The sequence below is a fragment of the Mustela lutreola genome, chromosome 9, assembly GCF_030435805.1.
Source record: "Mustela lutreola isolate mMusLut2 chromosome 9, mMusLut2.pri, whole genome shotgun sequence".
Classification (NCBI taxonomy): Eukaryota; Metazoa; Chordata; class Mammalia; order Carnivora; family Mustelidae; genus Mustela; species Mustela lutreola.
This window is the reverse complement of record NC_081298.1, coordinates 44,547,071-44,564,546: the sequence shown is the minus strand read 5'-3', so window position 1 is coordinate 44,564,546 and position 17,476 is coordinate 44,547,071. Positions and strand designations below refer to the sequence as shown.

The window sequence follows — 17,476 nt, the reverse complement described above, 5'->3', positions numbered from 1 at the left end:
ACCAGCTAATTCCGCTTCCTGTTCCGGGATCTGGCTTGTTGTCAGAAAGCTTTCGGAGTTCCAGCCAGCCCTCGCGGCCTTTTTCTGGAGTCTAGATTGGCGCGAGGTCCGCTGCTGCAGCCATGGCGGCCTCCACCGCGGCCGGGAAGCAGAGGATTCCCAAAGTAGCCAAGGTAGGAGACCGCGAGCGGCTTTGAGGGAGGAGGCCCTGGAGAGGGGCTTGTCCCAGCCTGCTTCGGCTCGCGGCGAGAAAGTGTGATGCCTGGAGCGGTTCTACCCCTTGTGGGCCAAGGGGAAGGAGGAGGGGAAGGGTCAGCCAGTAGTGGGGTGCAGGCTTCTGTCACCCCGGGGCAACCCCCGTGTTGACGTGGCCTTCGTCCTAGGACGTGTTTTTGCTGGGGGAGAAGTGGGGTCACACGGCAGAAATTAGTGCGCTAGGCGCTGGGGAACTATGGTCTAATGCGGGCGATGAGCGGCATTCACTTTATATGAGTCCATATAAAATTGCAGTCTTGCCAAATGCTAGTGAGGCAGCGTAGACTATGTCGTGGAATAATGAGAGTTGTGTGAGGGGTCCCTGCAGAGTAAACTTTGCTGAGGAAGTGATGTTTAAACTGACACTTGATGGCTAACTAGGAGTTAGCCCAGCTGAGAGTGGAAGGAATGAGGGGGCATGGATTGTGTAGTGGCATTCATTTAATTAAACAATAAATTTGACGTTATCTGATATTTCCATAGGTGGCTGATACTTAGTGTTCTATGTGACAGGTTTTGTCCCAAACCTTTTCAGATGCCCTCACTCTAGTGTGTTTCTCCAGCCCAGGTGGCTCTCTTGAGCTTGTCCTTGTCATATCCATTTAGATAACTCCCAGAGATAATTTATATAAGTCACATAGCACAATGTCTGTGATTACATGTGAGCCATCATCATTATTAACAAACTCATCCTACACATAGTATTGAACAATTAATATTTCTTATAATTCAGTTCCATAAATTTTTTAAGATTTTATCTATTATCTATTTGAGAAAGAGAGCACACAAGCAGGGTGAGCAGCAGAGGACAGCACAGCACTAAGTCTTAAAGAAGCTTATGGCCCACTACAGGAATTTACTGAATATTGCCTTTGACTTGACATGCTATGGAAGAAACAGATGCAATCTGAGGCATTATTGAAAAATTCTTTAAATACAAGTTGCAACACTAGAAGAGATATAGCACACATCTTGATAAAACAAAACCTCTAGAGAGAATTTTATCTAACCAGCTTCAGAGTTTATTGTTATACTAATCTAAAAATCTACTATTTTTGCTACCTTTTCTCTTAATACTTAGCTATGACTTTGTAATAAATACCATGCATAAGATTTTGTTTAGCTTCATAGAGAAATGAAAACCTGTTCTACTAAGAGGGCATCTTGTAATAATACTTAGAAAGTTTGCCTCCTAAAAAATGTTTCTTTGCTTCCTAAACCTTGTGTGATGAGCATCTACTAAGAATGAATATGTCTTCTGTCTTAAAAGGTGAAAAACAAAGCCCCAGCTGAGGTCCAGATAACTGCTGAGCAACTCTTAAGAGAAGCTAAAGAAAGAGAGCTTGAGCTTCTTCCACCTCCACCTCAACAGAAGATCACAGATGAAGAAGAGCTAAATGATTACAAGCTAAGAAAAAGGAAGGTCAGTCAGTTATTTTCCACTCTATTAATAACATTGCTAGGAATTTATAGGTCAGAATTTGCAAATTCCTCGTTCGTTAGAGAGGCTGGAAAATATGAGAATAGGTTAGTGTCTCTAGCCAGATGAGTACTGCAACTTCTGGTTACCAGATAATTGCATTTTGCTGAACTTTAGAAAACATGCCAGGAGTTATCTTTGAAAGTATAAAGAAATTAAACCTGCCAGAAATCTCATTTTTGGTGCTGAATCAAAGAGGGATGGAAGTTTAAAAAGTGGAATGTCTTACAACTGGAAGGGGCAGGACTAACAAGGCCACTTGTTATATACTGTCTCTCTACCACCTTCTGTGGTAGGAATTAAGACTTGGGAAAGAGCCATGAGAAGACTTGGGAATCTGACCTCTTCACCCTAGGATCATCACTTTAGGGCAATTTTTTTTCTTCTTTAAAGATTTTATTTATTACTTAGAGAGAGCACGTGCCTGTGTTTTAGCAGGGGGAGGGGCAGAGGGAAAGAGAATCTTAAGTGGTCTCCACACTTATCATGGCTCATGGGGCTCAGTCTTACGATCGTGAGGTCACAACCTGAGCTGAAATCAAGAATCAGATGCTTAACCGACTTAGCTATCCGGGTGCCCCTAGGGCAATTTTAAATCACTAGCCCTGTTGTATCTACCTAACAGTGATGTTCAAAGAGTGATGTGTGAAATTCTGAGACATTAACAAGAGGACTGAAATAGTCAAAAACATCTTCCTACTAGGAACAAGTATTGAGTATATTAAAGTAATTAGTTATTAGCAATAAGAGAAAATATCAACAAGTCTGCTAGTAATTCTTCATATCTAAAGTTTTTCTCTTTGTTTGCATGTAAGACTTTAAAGAAATACCTGAGATTGTAACCTACATTGGTGAGTGTCTTGTTTCTCAAGAATTCTAGGATGGAATTTCTCCTAAATAAAAACGAAATGAATAAACATTTTAGAGCAGGATTAATAGGCGAAGAATGGTGTCATTTTTACTTACTTTCCCCCTCAATTTGACCCATTTTCCCTTCCTCCAGACTTTTGAAGATAACATAAGAAAAAACAGGACTGTGATTAGTAACTGGATAAAATATGCACAATGGGAAGAGAGTCTAAAGGAGATTCAGAGGTAAAATTGCTGAGTGTATAATTTCATATGTAAAGATATCCTAAGTTAAGAGACAAAAGAAGTAGAAGAAGTTAAACACAAGTGAAAGAGTGTGCCTCTGTTAGGAATTTTCCACACTGTTCCGTGGAAGCCTAGGGTTCCCTTGAGCCCCACCAGCACTGTGGTAGATGAGTCCTGCGGGGAGCGGCCAGGGAGACACTGCAGGTGGGTCTCGCCTGCATCACACACTACAGACAGAGAAGCGCACTTTCTTCTGCTTTCTCTGTATTGGTTTGTTTTTTTGTTTTTGTTTTTTAATAAAAATTGTTCCCTGGAAGCCAGTGGCCAACAAGATAAAGGTCACATCCTGGCCCTTCCTATTGCCCAGGCCTGCATTTTCCCAACATACCCACTGCCCCCTCTGTGCGTGTGTACCAGCCACTCCCTGAACACATCGTGTCTCCTTACTCTAAACTAGGCTATTCTCCCTGCCTGCAGTGAGAACTCCTCCCTACCCACTGTGGCCTCTGGAGCTTTCCTCACCTTCATAACTCTGGAGTTACCTCCTGCTTAGCTGTTTGCACCAGACGCTATTTCTTCCCTTTCGCTTCCTTGTGTAAATGTTGACTCACGTTTACCATATCTCAGTGAAATACGTGCATGTCTAGCTTCCTGTGAGAGTTTGTAAGCTTCCTGAAAACATGTCTTTTCTTATGTTCAGAACCTGACTTACAGAGGACACATGATAAAATAGGGTACTGCAGATGGTTTGAGATAGTTGCCCCAGGTGTGGTATGTACTGCTTTTGATAGCCTCCAATTCTGGCTTTTTAAGGGCTCGATCCATATACGAACGTGCTTTAGATGTAGACTACCGAAATATTACACTCTGGCTGAAATATGCAGAAATGGAAATGAAGAATCGCCAGGTCAACCATGCCCGAAATATCTGGGACCGGGCCATAACAACTCTGCCTCGAGTCAACCAGTTCTGGTAAGTTTCTGATCTGCCAGAGCAGCTTTCTGTAGGCTAGGGAAGTTCTGCATTTTTGTGTATTTATTTTATTTACATTGTTGCTGTCACATATATTTAATTTACATTTTACTTTTTCTTTAAATGTACTGTAAGTAGTTTATAATGTCCTGTAGTATATTAAGTCATAATCACTACATGTATTAGCTGTGCAATCAAAACTAAGATTTGGGTTACAATCTTTTTTGCATAAGAAACTTATTGTTGAACTAAGCAATTTTTAAGAAAAATATATCTTTATTTCCTGTGGTTGATCCTTCTATTTGATAAGAAAACATGCTCGATTTAACCTCTGGGGAAGATAAAGCCCTAAGTCTTCACATTTAACAAAGTTAGAACTATACAGTGCCAAAGATCATTTTTTCCCCTAAGTCATTTTGACCATGACCAATGTTTGGGGATGATTTTGTTAAAGGTACAAATACACGTATATGGAGGAGATGTTGGGAAACATTGCTGGCGCCCGGCAGGTGTTTGAGCGCTGGATGGAATGGCAGCCTGAGGAGCAAGCCTGGCACTCCTACATCAACTTTGAGCTGCGATACAAAGAGGTGGACCGGGCCCGCACCATTTATGAACGCTATATCCTTTGAGTGAGTCTGACTGGTGCCGTTACTGTGCTGGGTGCTACTCCTCCCAGGGAGGTACGGTCATGGTTTGGACATAGGAACAGCCATTAAGTACACCCAGAGGTCAAAGATACAAGTTTCATCTGCTTCATGCACTACGTAAGTATTTTCTAGAGACATAGGTGGTCAGAATAAGTTTGTGGTCTAGGTAATTGAGCTTTTTCTGTTGAAACTTTGGGTTTGTTTGTATTTTGGCGCTCCTTGTGGAAAGTGACATACCAGCGCTTTGGCTGCTGTAGCCAGTCCTCTTTCTGTGGGGTTTTTTTCCACTAGGTTTTTCTAGGGTGTTGGTCATTAGCACCATTACTGGACTGCATCCAGAGTATGGAGTTAGGAGGGCAGCATAGTGTAGTGCAGCAGGCTTCAGGGCCAGTTGGATGGGTGTGAGTCCCTTCTGTGGCACCTGTTGAGGGGCAGCCTGGGACAGCTTCCTTCACACTTCCAAACCTCGTTTATTCCTTTATAAAACAATCAAATCTACCAAGAAGAGCTGTTTTTAGGATTTAAGATAATCTGTATGGGGGTGGGTGAGTGGGTGTGTGTGTATACACATATCTCCCTTAGGAGCAATGATTTGGTATTTGCTAATTAAGTGACTTCATAGAACATAACTACCAGGAAAAACAAGCATCAACTTTATTATGCAATTTTAAGGTCTCTGTGATCTCTGCCCATTATTAATATGATTAGTTTAACAGAAGCTTTTTAAAGCGCTTGTTATGTGCTACACATTGTTGTAAACACTTTATAGATATCAACACTTAATCCTCGGAATAGCCCTGTGGTGTGGGAGCGACTCCAGTCTTGGAATGGGAGACACAGGCACAAGTGAGAGGCAGCGTGGCCAGGGTCTCCGGTAGTGATGGAGATGGGTCTCGAACCCAGCAGCAGCCTCAGAGCCTTTGCTTTTAACTTCATTGCCATTTTTGAATGTATTACTACTTTGGAATTAATGATTTCCTTAAACGAGGTAGGTGAAAAATAGATTTTGTTTATTAAGAAATAAAATGTTAATTTTAAACTTTTTTTTCTTATGTCAACTATATTTCAGTAAAAAGAGAAAAAAAGCCTGAAAAAACCTTTTTCTTCTATCTCCAATTAGCAGTTTTGTTTTTGTAACATTTTTTTCTTAATCATTAATTGAAATACTGATGTTCTTGAGCCTGTAATACATAGGTGGCATTTATTGAGCACATTCCTTTGGCCCCAAACTGCTAAGAGCTTTACACATACTTTCTTTTCTTTCAAGTCACTGAAGTTGGGTTAGTATTCTTTTTCTCTGTTTACAGATGATAAAACTGCTTCCTAGACAAGTTAAATGACTTGTCCAGGATACATGGTCAGTAACAGTCTTCAGCTTTTTCATTTCTCCGGACTCCGGTTTGTACCCACTACGGAGATACTGAGTAAGCCCTGGGGAAAGACGATGAACAAGTCACGGCCCCCTTCAGAGGTCACAGTTCAGTGGTTCTTCATCTTTGAATGTATTTTATCAACCTTATAGTCATAGTTTGCATTGTTGGGGGTTTTGATTTTTGTTTGTTTGTTTGTTTTTTGAAAAGCCTTGTTGTCTTGTGTGGTATTTCCTTAATTCCCCTGAACTTGTCCTCGTGCACCCTGATGTTAAGAACTGGATCAAGTATGCCCGCTTTGAAGAAAAACATGGTTATTTTGCCCACGCACGGAAAGTGTATGAAAGAGCTGTCGAATTCTTTGGAGACGAACATATGGATGAACACCTTTATGTTGCTTTTGCCAAATTTGAAGAAAATCAGAAGGAAGTAAGTACCCTTGAAGAACTCAGTTACATTGCATAACAGCTTAGGAAAGACTACTTGTTGTACACGTTGAGTTTATTCGATTTTCTTACCCACTTAACCTTAGGAAAAACATTTCCAAAATCTCTCAAGGAAAACATCATACGTCTGTGGCTTAGCTGCAGATTGGGAACTGAGTGATTATAGGTTGTACTGAAGTTTCCTAATTGTGTTGTGCTTTACTTGAAAATTAAGCCTTTATATCTGTGATAAGAATATTGTGTATAAACTGAGAGTTCTTCATTTGGTCTCCTCATTAAAGGGTTTTACAGGTAATAAAACTGGAAAACAGAAGTCCAGAGCCCTGAGAACAGAGAACAGAATTTGAAATGGAAACAGATTGCCCCACAAATGAGTTGGTTCTGGTCTTCCGTAATATGTATAGAAATAATCCCTTAAAGTAACTTAGATACTACAGAATTGAGAGAGGTAGGCTGAGGTCCAAATACAGGGTCTTGTATATACCATGGTAAGGACTACAGATACTATTCCAAGGCCAAAGGGAAGTACAAAGGGTTCTTAGCAGAAGAGCAGTAGGATGGGATTTACATTCTAAAGACAGCCTCTAGCTAATCTGTGGAGACTGTATTGTGAAGAACATGGCAAAAGTGGAAGCAGGGGAACTGTTGACATGGCCTTGGAAGAAATGGAGATGGTGGCGGGGGTGGGAGAGATGGGGAGAAGAGAAGGCTATGTTGAAGAGGTAGAGGTGGCAGGGCTCTTTGAAGTAGTGAAGTGGGAGGTGAGGACAGGAGAGGAATCAAGGAGGACTCCTAGGGCTTGAGGCTTGGGTTTGAGCAGGTGCACGACAGTAGCTGTTGCTTACTAAGACTGGGAAGACAGAGAGATCCAGGTTTGGAGGTGAGTAACAAGTCAGTTTGGGACCTATTTAGTCTGAGATGCACAGATGACACCCCACTGGCAGTGTCAGGTAGATCGTATGGAGCTCAAAGGAGAGTGTCAGTGCGCCCTGACAAATACCTCAGCAAGGGGAAGAAAAGTCTTACTTTGGACACTTTGAGACCACAGAATCTAACAAGTAATATATTATGTCATAATTACCTTTCAAGTTGTGGCTCAAGTGAGAGTATTGTGTTGTAGAAGTAATCCTCCTGTCTGCTTTTAGTTCGAAAGGGTACGAGTAATCTACAAGTATGCCCTGGATAGAATTTCAAAGCAGGAGGCCCAAGAACTCTTTAAAAACTATACCATCTTTGAGAAGAAGTTCGGTGATCGACGGGGTATTGAAGACATCATTGTGAGCAAGCGAAGATTCCAGTATGAGGAAGAGGTGAAGGTGAGCATTGGTGCAGACGCCAAACCCCGCAGGTGACAGAGATGTGCTGGCCAGCAGCAGCAACGGTGAAGTGAGGATAGCAAGCGAGGGCTCCCAGGGATCACGCTCTTGTTGACGCATCTGCCATGATTGGCAACCAGTGCAACAGCAGTCAGCGGGGCTTGTAGGAAAGCCAGCAAGCAGAGCTTGGGTTTGCTCTCCCACCCACACGTTGAAAGTCACTGTGTTGGTTGCTGATGGGGCGCCGTAGAACTTGAGCAGAAACTGGGAATCCATGTGAATTCGTCTCTGAAGGTGGAAGAGTCAGAGATTGAGCCCAACAGTTTTCCTACACTACCTTTTAAGCTTAAAGGTAGTGAACAAAACACATACTGTAGATATGGTTTCATTCTTATCTCTTTATTTGATGTACTGTTTTGATTTGAGCTCAAAGATAGTAGCATTTTCCTTCACTGGTCTGCTGTGCATCTAAAAACTTTGGCTTAGTCAGATGAATTAGGATATGGCCAAAGGACCGAGTCTGGTGTTAAATAGGGTCAGCAAGGTAACATTCAACATAAATGACTATTAATTGAGAAGGCAGGTTTCACATTTGTGACCACGGTTCTGATTCCACTGGAATTTTATTTTATTCTTTATTTTTAAAGTTTTATTTATTTTCCTTTTTTTTAATTTAAATTCAGTTGACATAATGTTCAGTGATACACTAATTACATACAACACCCAATGCTCATCACATCACATGCCCTCCTTAATACCCATCATCCACTGTAATTTCAAATCTAGACATAACGATATGCAATCAGGCATATTAACAAATAGATTTATTAAAATAGCCATCTAATTATTGACTAATTACCTTGCGGGGGTGGGGGTTGTATAGGAAAGCAGCTTTGCTGTTGGACGCCTGACAAATAGTCTGTCCTCTATGTTCCTCTTTCTTTTCTATTTCTAGAATCTCAGGAATAGTATTTTTTAAGATTTTATTTATTTACTTGAGAGAGAGTATGTGTGCTAGCATGAGTTGGGGTTGGGGCAGAGAGAGAAGACTCCTTGCTGAGCGGGGAGCCCAGTGCAGGGACTGGATCCTAGGTCTCTGGGATCATGACCTGAGCCAAAGACAGGTGCTGAACTGAGCCATCCGGTGCCCCAGGAATGGTATTTTTAAATGAGATAGGTGCTAAACAGTTGCTAAAATACAGGAAGTCAATCTAGTGTCTTTTTTTTTTTTTTTTTTTTTAAACCTCACAGAGTCCAGCAAGTGTAGCTCTTGGTTTGGTTTCTAGTCATTAAACTGTGGTCTTTCTAGGCTAATCCACACAATTATGATGCATGGTTTGATTACCTACGCTTGGTGGAAAGTGATGCAGAAGCAGAAACTGTTCGAGAAGTCTACGAAAGAGCCATTGCCAATGTGCCACCCATTCAGGAGAAGCGGCACTGGAAGCGCTATATCTATCTGTGGGTCAACTACGCACTCTATGAAGAATTGGAGGCCAAGGTAAAAAAGGAATTCTGCCTCAGCTCTTGATGGCTGCCTCCTCCCCAGCTGCTTCACACCCGCATGTACACCTCGGTTGTAATGGGTGGTGGTGGGAGGTACTGACACATGGAGTCCAGGAAACAGGAGCCTAATTCTTGATTTGGCAATTACCTATTCTCTGTGCAGCCTTTTAAACTCGGCATTCTGTCATTGGCCCAGGCGAGGTGTTTTTGTTTTATTGCATTTTGTGTTTAAACTTGAGGCAGAAGATTATCACTTGGAACTTGGAATGATGAGGCTGTCTTTAGCTTATTTTTTATCGTTTTCTGGGCTGCCTCCTAAGTAGGGCTCACAGCTGGATGACACATCTTTGCTTCGAGTAAAGAGCAGGTGGAATTTTCAGAAATTGGTTGTGTATAAATTGGGAAAGACTATCTTTCTGCTGACAGTCTGAAACTATAAAACATCTTTTTTCTTTCTACTATCAGGCCAGAAGCCTTTCTACAGACAAGCTCTCAGAGATTGATGGCTATCTTGTTGGTTCTTTAACCAAAGTCTGATGGCCACAGGTAGTTCATGTTTGATCATAAATGATGAAATCAGAATTTGAGAATAGCACCCTGTGAAAACACTCAGGTTGGGAGTGTACCTTTTTTCTAGTGCTAGTAAAACCAGCATCAGTAACAGACCAGTATTTGGTGAAATTTTATCCTAATACAGGATCCCGAGAGGACAAGACAGGTGTATCAAGCTTCTTTGGAATTAATTCCTCATAAAAAGGTATGTTTGCTTTAAGTGTTCTGTTCCGAAGTGTCAGAATCCTGCTTCTATTACTTGTGAAATAATACTTACTGTTTGAATAGTTAGCTGTGCATGGCACCCTGGAAAACCTAAGTGAGAACAAACTGTCTCTTTGCCTCTGAAAACACCTTATAGTCTGGTTGAGAGGACAGCCTGTATTGACAAATGAACAATACAGATAATAATGCAGAAATTCAGAGGTGTGTGGGTAATTGGAATAGACTGAGTGGAAGGAAGATGAACATCAGAGAGCCACAGCATGTGCAGGAAACAACAAACGGGTTTGTTGGCATCCAAGTGAACAGATCTATGCATGGGTGAACTTGCGTGCAAGTTCTGGAAATGGTTGAGACATTATCTCTGCCCTGTTTTCCACCATGAGAAACAAGTAGAGATGTTGACCGAACAGAGACGGTGTGTTCTGCTTGCTTACAAGCATACCTGCAAAACAAAACCAATTCTCAGTAGGGGCTGTAGGGTCATGCAGTACAATAAAGTATTTAGATTACTGTTTGTAACTTTTGTGAAATAAACAACTTCATACTTGCTTAAAAACAAGAAAATATATCTGTCTTAGTTCTGAATATTTAGGGAAATCTAATTGCATGTGGCCTTTTATTAAATTTTTAGCTTTAGTGTAATTGAAACAACTCTTTTAGATGTGTTTTGTGCTTTTGTTTTCTAGTTCACATTTGCCAAGATGTGGTTACTATATGCACAATTTGAAATAAGACAGAAAAATTTACCATTTGCCAGAAGAGCTTTGGTAAGTAAAGAAAGGACCATGGGGTGCCCCTCAGTGGTTTGGTCGGTTGACCGTCTGACTCTTGATTTCAGCTCAGGTCATGATCTCAGGGTCATGAGATCGACCCCCTCGTTGGGCTCCCCGCTAAGCACAGAGTCTGCTTGGAAGTTTCTGTCTCTCCCCCTCTCCCTGTGCTTGCGTGTGCATGCTCTCATTCTCTCTCTCTTAAATAAATAAATAAAATCTTAGGAGGAAAAAGGAAGGATCAAGATCATCACTGACGTCTTTGAGAAGGAAATTAATTCTTAGTGTTTATAAGTTGGACAGTTCCTACTAAGAATGTGACAGAAGTATTCTGCCTTTATAACTAAGATGTTATAAAGTGTCAGAAAATGCACGGCCTTTGAAGAAAAAAATGGATGATAACATTTAAATTACTCTATTTTAACATTGGAAGCTTTATCTGTAGCTGCCAGTTACCAGATCTTTTCTCAGACTGGAAAGATCTGACGTTAGATCACATTAGATCTAATTCCGCTCTTGAGTAGAATCATCTTGTGCAAACCCTGGGGGTATTACGTGCACCTTCCCCTTAATAGCTATTCTAAAGTCTCTTAATAAGATCAAGTGCTGTTTAAATGCAGATGTCCTTCTGTAAGCCACTCTTGCCCTGGCTGTGGGCAGTCAGGCAGTTTTCATTCTGTGATCACCACTTTATTTATGGGAGGTTTCATCCGCCTGACATCCATATTCCCTAGGTGCTCCTGAGAAACTAAGTAAAATCCAGAGGACTCATGCAGACAGTTCTGCAGCCCTCTCTTGCTGAACAGGCACCAGTGGGCAAAGGCCCTCTTGACAGCGGGGTGCAGTAGAGGGTTTCCGTTGGCCTTCCATCAAGAACCAGTGTGGACAGTGTGATACCACAGAGGGAAAGAATGGCTTGCCACGTTCTTCCTCAGCAGAGAACAGCTATTGAGACAGGTCAGCGACATCAGTACACAGGTTGAATCTACATATCACAGTGGTTTGGTCCTTTTATTTTCCAGGGAACTTCCATAGGCAAATGTCCAAAAAACAAGTTATTTAAAGGTTACATAGAATTGGAACTGCAGCTTCGAGAATTTGACAGATGCCGGAAGCTTTATGAAAAGTTCTTGGAATTTGGACCTGAAAATTGTACTTCTTGGATTAAATTTGCAGAATTAGAAACGATCCTCGGTGATATTGAGAGAGCGCGGGCAATCTACGAGTTAGCTATCAGTCAGCCACGCTTAGACATGCCAGAGGTGAGAATCTCAAGATGAATATTTTGTTTTAGATACTTCCCTAGTATTGCTTTAGATGACCATCTACATGTTGGGCATTTTCGAGTATAAAGATAAACTCACCTGCAGTCTTGTCTTATCAGATTAGTACTTTACTGTTGGGGGGATAGAAGGATGAGAGTGGGAGAAGCAGCCCTCTAGTAGGATACCACAGCCCAGCAAAGCCCCATGATGATACCAGGATGAGTTGGGATATAATGGGGTGGGTGACTGGCTCTCTTCCTCCCTTCTTCACATGGAAGGCTAACCTGAAGGGGATGGGACAGGCAAGTATACAGGCAGCAGGCAGCCCTGACTGGAGAACAGAGTGGATGAAGACTGAAACTGCACATCCCCAGATTCTCCTGGCACAGTTTTTCCCAGATGGGGTCAGCAAAAGAAGCTTTGCCTACACTAGCATATTCCTGAAATTAAACTGCCACTGTCCTGGCCTAAGACCTGAAATTGTCCCTTCCCTATTTAAACTTAAGCCACAAGGTGGCGCCAAACCACAGCTAAGACCTGTTTGAGAGCCGCTGAACTCACCCAGCCTTTTAGTCTTGACCTAATGTGACTCTGCATCTATGGCTTGGGTCCTACGAGCTGCATTAGGGCTGGTCTTTATGTGAAATGGTTCTATCAAAAAAAAATAATAATAAATAAATAAAATGGTTCTATCAGTTGGCCTCAGCTTCCAGGCGTCCGGGCCACATGTTACTCCATCCTTGTTCCCTGACAGGCAGCACCTAACAGGTACGCTGTTTACTGAATAGTCATTGAGGTGAACTCAGTCCTATCAAGGAATTTACAGTAGAGAGTAGAGGTAAGAAGAGTATATCCTGGCTAATTTAGGCATGTCTTCTCCTGGTAAAGTCAGTTGTGTGCGATAGGATCATGGCAGTGTCTGGGAGATTTGACAGGTCTCTGAGCTTTTCTTGGTAAGTCCAGCATTGAAAAACTCTGAAAGAAAATCCAAAGATGAATCCAGAGACTTGTATCTCATAATGTAGAATGGTAGCCAAGTTTCGGCCAGCTTGTAAATGCCAGTGTGTTTACTGTCTCGATTTTGCCAGTACTTTAATTGTTCATAGAAGTCCTAGGTTCCTGGATGTCCTAGGTCAGAATGGTAGTTAAGCTCAGCTTTGGATAGGGACATGTTGCTCTTTAAATGTCAAGCCTGACTTATTAAGTTCTCTTTCTTAGGTGCTTTGGAAATCGTATATTGATTTTGAAATTGAACAGGAAGAAACTGAGAGAACACGAAATCTTTACCGAAGATTGCTTCAGCGAACACAACATGTTAAGGTACCCTGCACTCTGTTGATGATCTTTGATTTTGCCTAAATGAGCAGTTCTGAAGGAACACCATATTTCTGTATTTTAAGTGCTTTGGGGGGTGTGTGTGTGTCTGTGTGTGTTTCAATGCTTTTCCTGCTTTTAGAAAAGGGCCCATGAGTCTCAGAGGACTTTGGAATATAAAGCTTATACCAGGTCAGTATTTATACTGCATAGGAGTAACTTAAATATCACAGGATTGAATAAAAAGTTAAACTCTTTTCAGGATTTTAAGACCATCTCAAACACCTAATTGGATATAGAAACAGACTATAATTCAATAATTCAACATTATTGAAACATATAATCATTACGTTCTTTGGAATACTACAGATGAACACATTAGTATGTTCAGATGTCCTTAACTAGAAATTAGCATGATTACATGATCCTTTCCTGGATGCCATGGTTAGTTTGCTTCTATAATAATTTTTCTTAAGGTATGGATCAGCTTTGCCCAGTTTGAGCTGTCTTCAGGGAAAGAAGGAAGTTTGGCTAAATGCAGACAGATTTATGAAGAGGCTAACAAAACCATGAGGAACTGTGAAGAAAAGGAAGAGAGACTTATGTTGCTGGAATCATGGCGAAGCTTTGAAGATGAATTTGGAACAGTATCGGATAAGGAGAGAGTAGACAAACTCATGCCAGAGAAAGTCAAGAAGAGAAGAAAGGTCCAGGCTGATGATGGGGTAAGAACTGAGACCCTGGAGCTGGTCATCTCATGTCAGATGAGCACTTTCTACTTGTTAAGTGCCGTATGTACAATCTGAGCATCGGAGCAGGCAGCCTGGCTACCATGGAAACAGAGCAGGGTGTATAGATCACCCAGGGGTGGAGATGGGAGACAATTGGCAAAGGTTGATTCCAGGAAGCTATATAAAGTGTGGTATTATTTCTGGAGCATTAAGTAGGAGGTCAGAATAGAGCAAAATGAAACTCCGCTTTTAGGTAGAACCCAATCTAGAGACTTTGTAAGCTATAGGGAGGCTCTTATACACAAAATGACATGACCCGATGGCTGGCTTCAGCAGGCATATTCCAAGGGGCTTAGATCAGAGGAGGACCTGTCAGGAAGCTGTTGTAAGCAGAGCAAATGATGGTAGAAGCTGGAATTAGAGCAGTGCTAGGAAGCCAAATCAGTGACCAGTTTGAGGTGGGGCTGTTAAGGGCAGGGAGTCAGAATAATAGTGCACAGATTTATGACTTTTGCTACTAAGTATTAAGTAAATCTTTAAAAATTTAAAATCTTAGAAAACTCAAGATAGAGGTGGAGATACAGAATATCTTGGTTGGCTAGAGAGGACCTGTGCTTTAATCTTCAGGCTTTTTCCCTGGTTTTTAGCTCTGTGAGCTCCACTTGCAGTAACACCAACCCCAACAGCTACTTTTTTCTTTATTCAGTTAACTAACATATGGTATACTGTTAGTTTCAGAGGTAGAGCTCAGTGATTCATCAGTCTTATGTAACACCCAGTGCTCAGTATATCCCATGCCCTTATTAATGTCCATCACCCAGTTACTCAGCAGCTACTTGTTCACCCCAGTCTTGCAGGCCCGGCCTTTTTTCTGTGATGGGCTTTGATGTTTTATAAATGAACATAAGGAATGCGTCTTGAATCTCTGGGGTTTTGCAGTGAAAAATCTCCACTTTAACTATAGTGTATTTCAGCCATCTTTGGCTTATCTTTTAATTGTTCTACTTTTATTCCATAGTCTGATGCAGGCTGGGAAGAGTACTATGATTACATCTTTCCAGAAGATGCTGCCAACCAACCCAACCTCAAGCTCCTGGCCATGGCCAAACTTTGGAAGAAACAGCAACAGGAAAAGGAGGCTGCTGAGCAAGACCCAGATAAGGACATTGATGAGAGTGAATCCTGATGTTCTTGTTGATATTGATAAATGTTTTATTATTTTTATAAATTAATCATTCAGAACTCTTGTGACTCCATAAGTTTTTGTATATTTCACCATTGGAGTCTTTGATAGCTACTTTCTGAATTATTTTTAAAATGCTCTTACGTTAGTGAGAAGTGGGGGTTGCAAGTAAACTTCTTTAACCACTGGATTTATCGGAGTCCAAACTTTTTTTTTGTCCACATCACGCATTAGGAAATCTAATTGAGGTAATGCCTTCAACTATTTTAGATGGACCTGCACCTTTCAAAGTGTTTTTCGAGAAGTATTCAAGTTACATTCTACAGTAACTTTTAAAGTGTTTTTTTCATCTTTGTCTTCTTTGTAGATACTTAGTGTACTCACCTGAAACTTCTGAATTCTTCACATCTTCAGTCACAGGCTCAAGTTCCATTCCCAGCTGCCACTTCGTTATCTGTAACTTAATCTTTCAGTGCTTCATTCATACGGGCTTCTGCCAACTCATTTTGAGGATTACATTAGAAATCGAATATATCTGGCACATTGTGACTGCTCAGTATAATGTTCATCCCCAGCTACTTTCCTAAACAAATTCAATCTTTGTAGAATTGAATGTGCTTGGATTAATTTAACTTCTAAATATAGTAGCCATCTGCTTTTGAAAACACTAGTTGGGAAATAATTTACAGTTACTGTATTTCTAAACAAGGTGTTTTTGTTACCAGGATGTTTTAGTCAAATTTCAGTTATGCTGTAATCAGTTTCCCCAAATGGTTGAACTCTATAATGGCTTCAAGAATAGTAATACATGTGCTGTGAATAACATTGCCCCCTGCTGAAGTAAGTTTGGGAAACCCCAGATAAAGAGTTGAGCCTTGTTAATCAAATCTCTTTACAGTTCAGCTTCTGAGAGCCTTAGATACATTACTGTACAGGATGACCCCCGTAGCAATGCTCAAGTGTTTCCCAACCTTACTGGACAAGGGCGTCCTCTCTACCTGGAGTACTGATAAACATCCCCTAGTACGTTACAGCAGAAAGTAGCTACCGTAATCCAGGATACATTTTACACTTGGTTTAGAACATGTGAAAAACCTAAAGGTAACCAACTATAATACCAAAAAAGAAAACTTTAAGTAGCACAGAGATAACACGTTTGTTGACACATTGCTCATATCCTCAAGCAAAAAATATTTGCCTGATTTGTTTTTTTTTCTTGTTTTGTTCACTGCCCAACCTATTTGACTTGAACTATCCTCTTCAAGAGTATTTTTTCACCTGGAAGGGCAACTAGCAAATACAGTATTTTCAGACTTAATTGCATAAAACTTACTAAATTTACAAATAATATTAAGGAATTTAAAAAGCAATAAAATAGTAAAAGGGATTTTTAAAAGCTAGTCAGTGTGGTACTAAATTGTGTCTTAAAAGTAAGCTAGTGTTTGAGGGCAGAGGCAGCTAGGACAGCCAGGATCAAAGGCATACCTGTGTTCAACATTGGTGCTTCAGGCTCTGCACCAGTGTCACCCCAGCTGCTGGGTATCATATGGGTCTTGACGATGGAGTACTGAGGTCTGTCTGGTTGGCCAAGAGGAATATTTCTGATTTTTTTTTTAAGATTTTATTTATTTGTCAGAGAGAGTGAGCACAGGCAGACAGAGTGGCAGGCAGAGGCAGAGGGAGAAGCAGGCTCCCTGCTGAGCAAGGAGCCCAATGTGGGACTTGATCCCAGGACGCTGGGATCATGACCTGAGCAGAAGGCAGCTGCTTAACCAACTGAGCCACCCAGGCGTCCCTCCGATTTTTAATACCCTTTGGCTAAGTGCAGAGTCAAGGAGTGAGATGAAAGCAGGACAAAATGCTAATATAAGTGACTATTCAGGGTCTTCCTACAATTTTGTCCTGTTTATGTAAGAACAAAAATTAATGGTCAGATTCCCAATGTAAACTCCTACCACCATGTTCTGGCTAGTGCCAGCATGCAATGCACGAAAGAAAAGTTTACCCTCTCATGGGAGAACATGGACAATATCTCTCACCCTCAACTCCACAAGAGGTAAGTCCTTTCACAGGCAAAAGCTTTTTAGTAATTGTTTCTGTGGGGTTTTCTTTAGCCACTTTTACTCACTGGATATTTTTACAAGTAAAGAAAACTATACATGAAACTACATGGGTGGCCCATGACCTAGTTTTATGGCCTTTCTTTTGGAATTCAGTTCTTTTTTCCCTTTAAAGAAACCTCAGTGTCTTTTATATTTTCAAAGGCAGGATTTAAGCAAAGTGGTGTGAGATTAGACAAGGAAAAGACCTGGGATTAACAGTATGAAAACAAGTATCACACTTTTA

General features: G+C 41.1%; 1 protein-coding gene across 1 annotated transcript; it reads left to right on the top strand.

Moving 5' to 3' along the window:
* The first annotated feature begins 14 nt into the window (after positions 1 to 14).
* On the top strand, positions 15 to 15,320 carry CRNKL1 (crooked neck pre-mRNA splicing factor 1). Its single transcript, XM_059134169.1, has 14 exons — positions 15 to 173; positions 1,526 to 1,678; positions 2,739 to 2,830; positions 3,644 to 3,802; positions 4,257 to 4,423; positions 6,073 to 6,251; positions 7,414 to 7,584; positions 8,894 to 9,085; positions 9,788 to 9,847; positions 10,554 to 10,634; positions 11,660 to 11,899; positions 13,121 to 13,222; positions 13,693 to 13,941; positions 14,966 to 15,320. The coding sequence occupies exons 1-14, from the start codon at positions 123 to 125 to the stop codon at positions 15,131 to 15,133; spliced, it is 2,064 nt and encodes a 687-aa protein (XP_058990152.1). The 5' UTR covers positions 15 to 122; the 3' UTR covers positions 15,134 to 15,320.
* Positions 15,321 to 17,476: the final 2,156 nt, after the last annotated feature.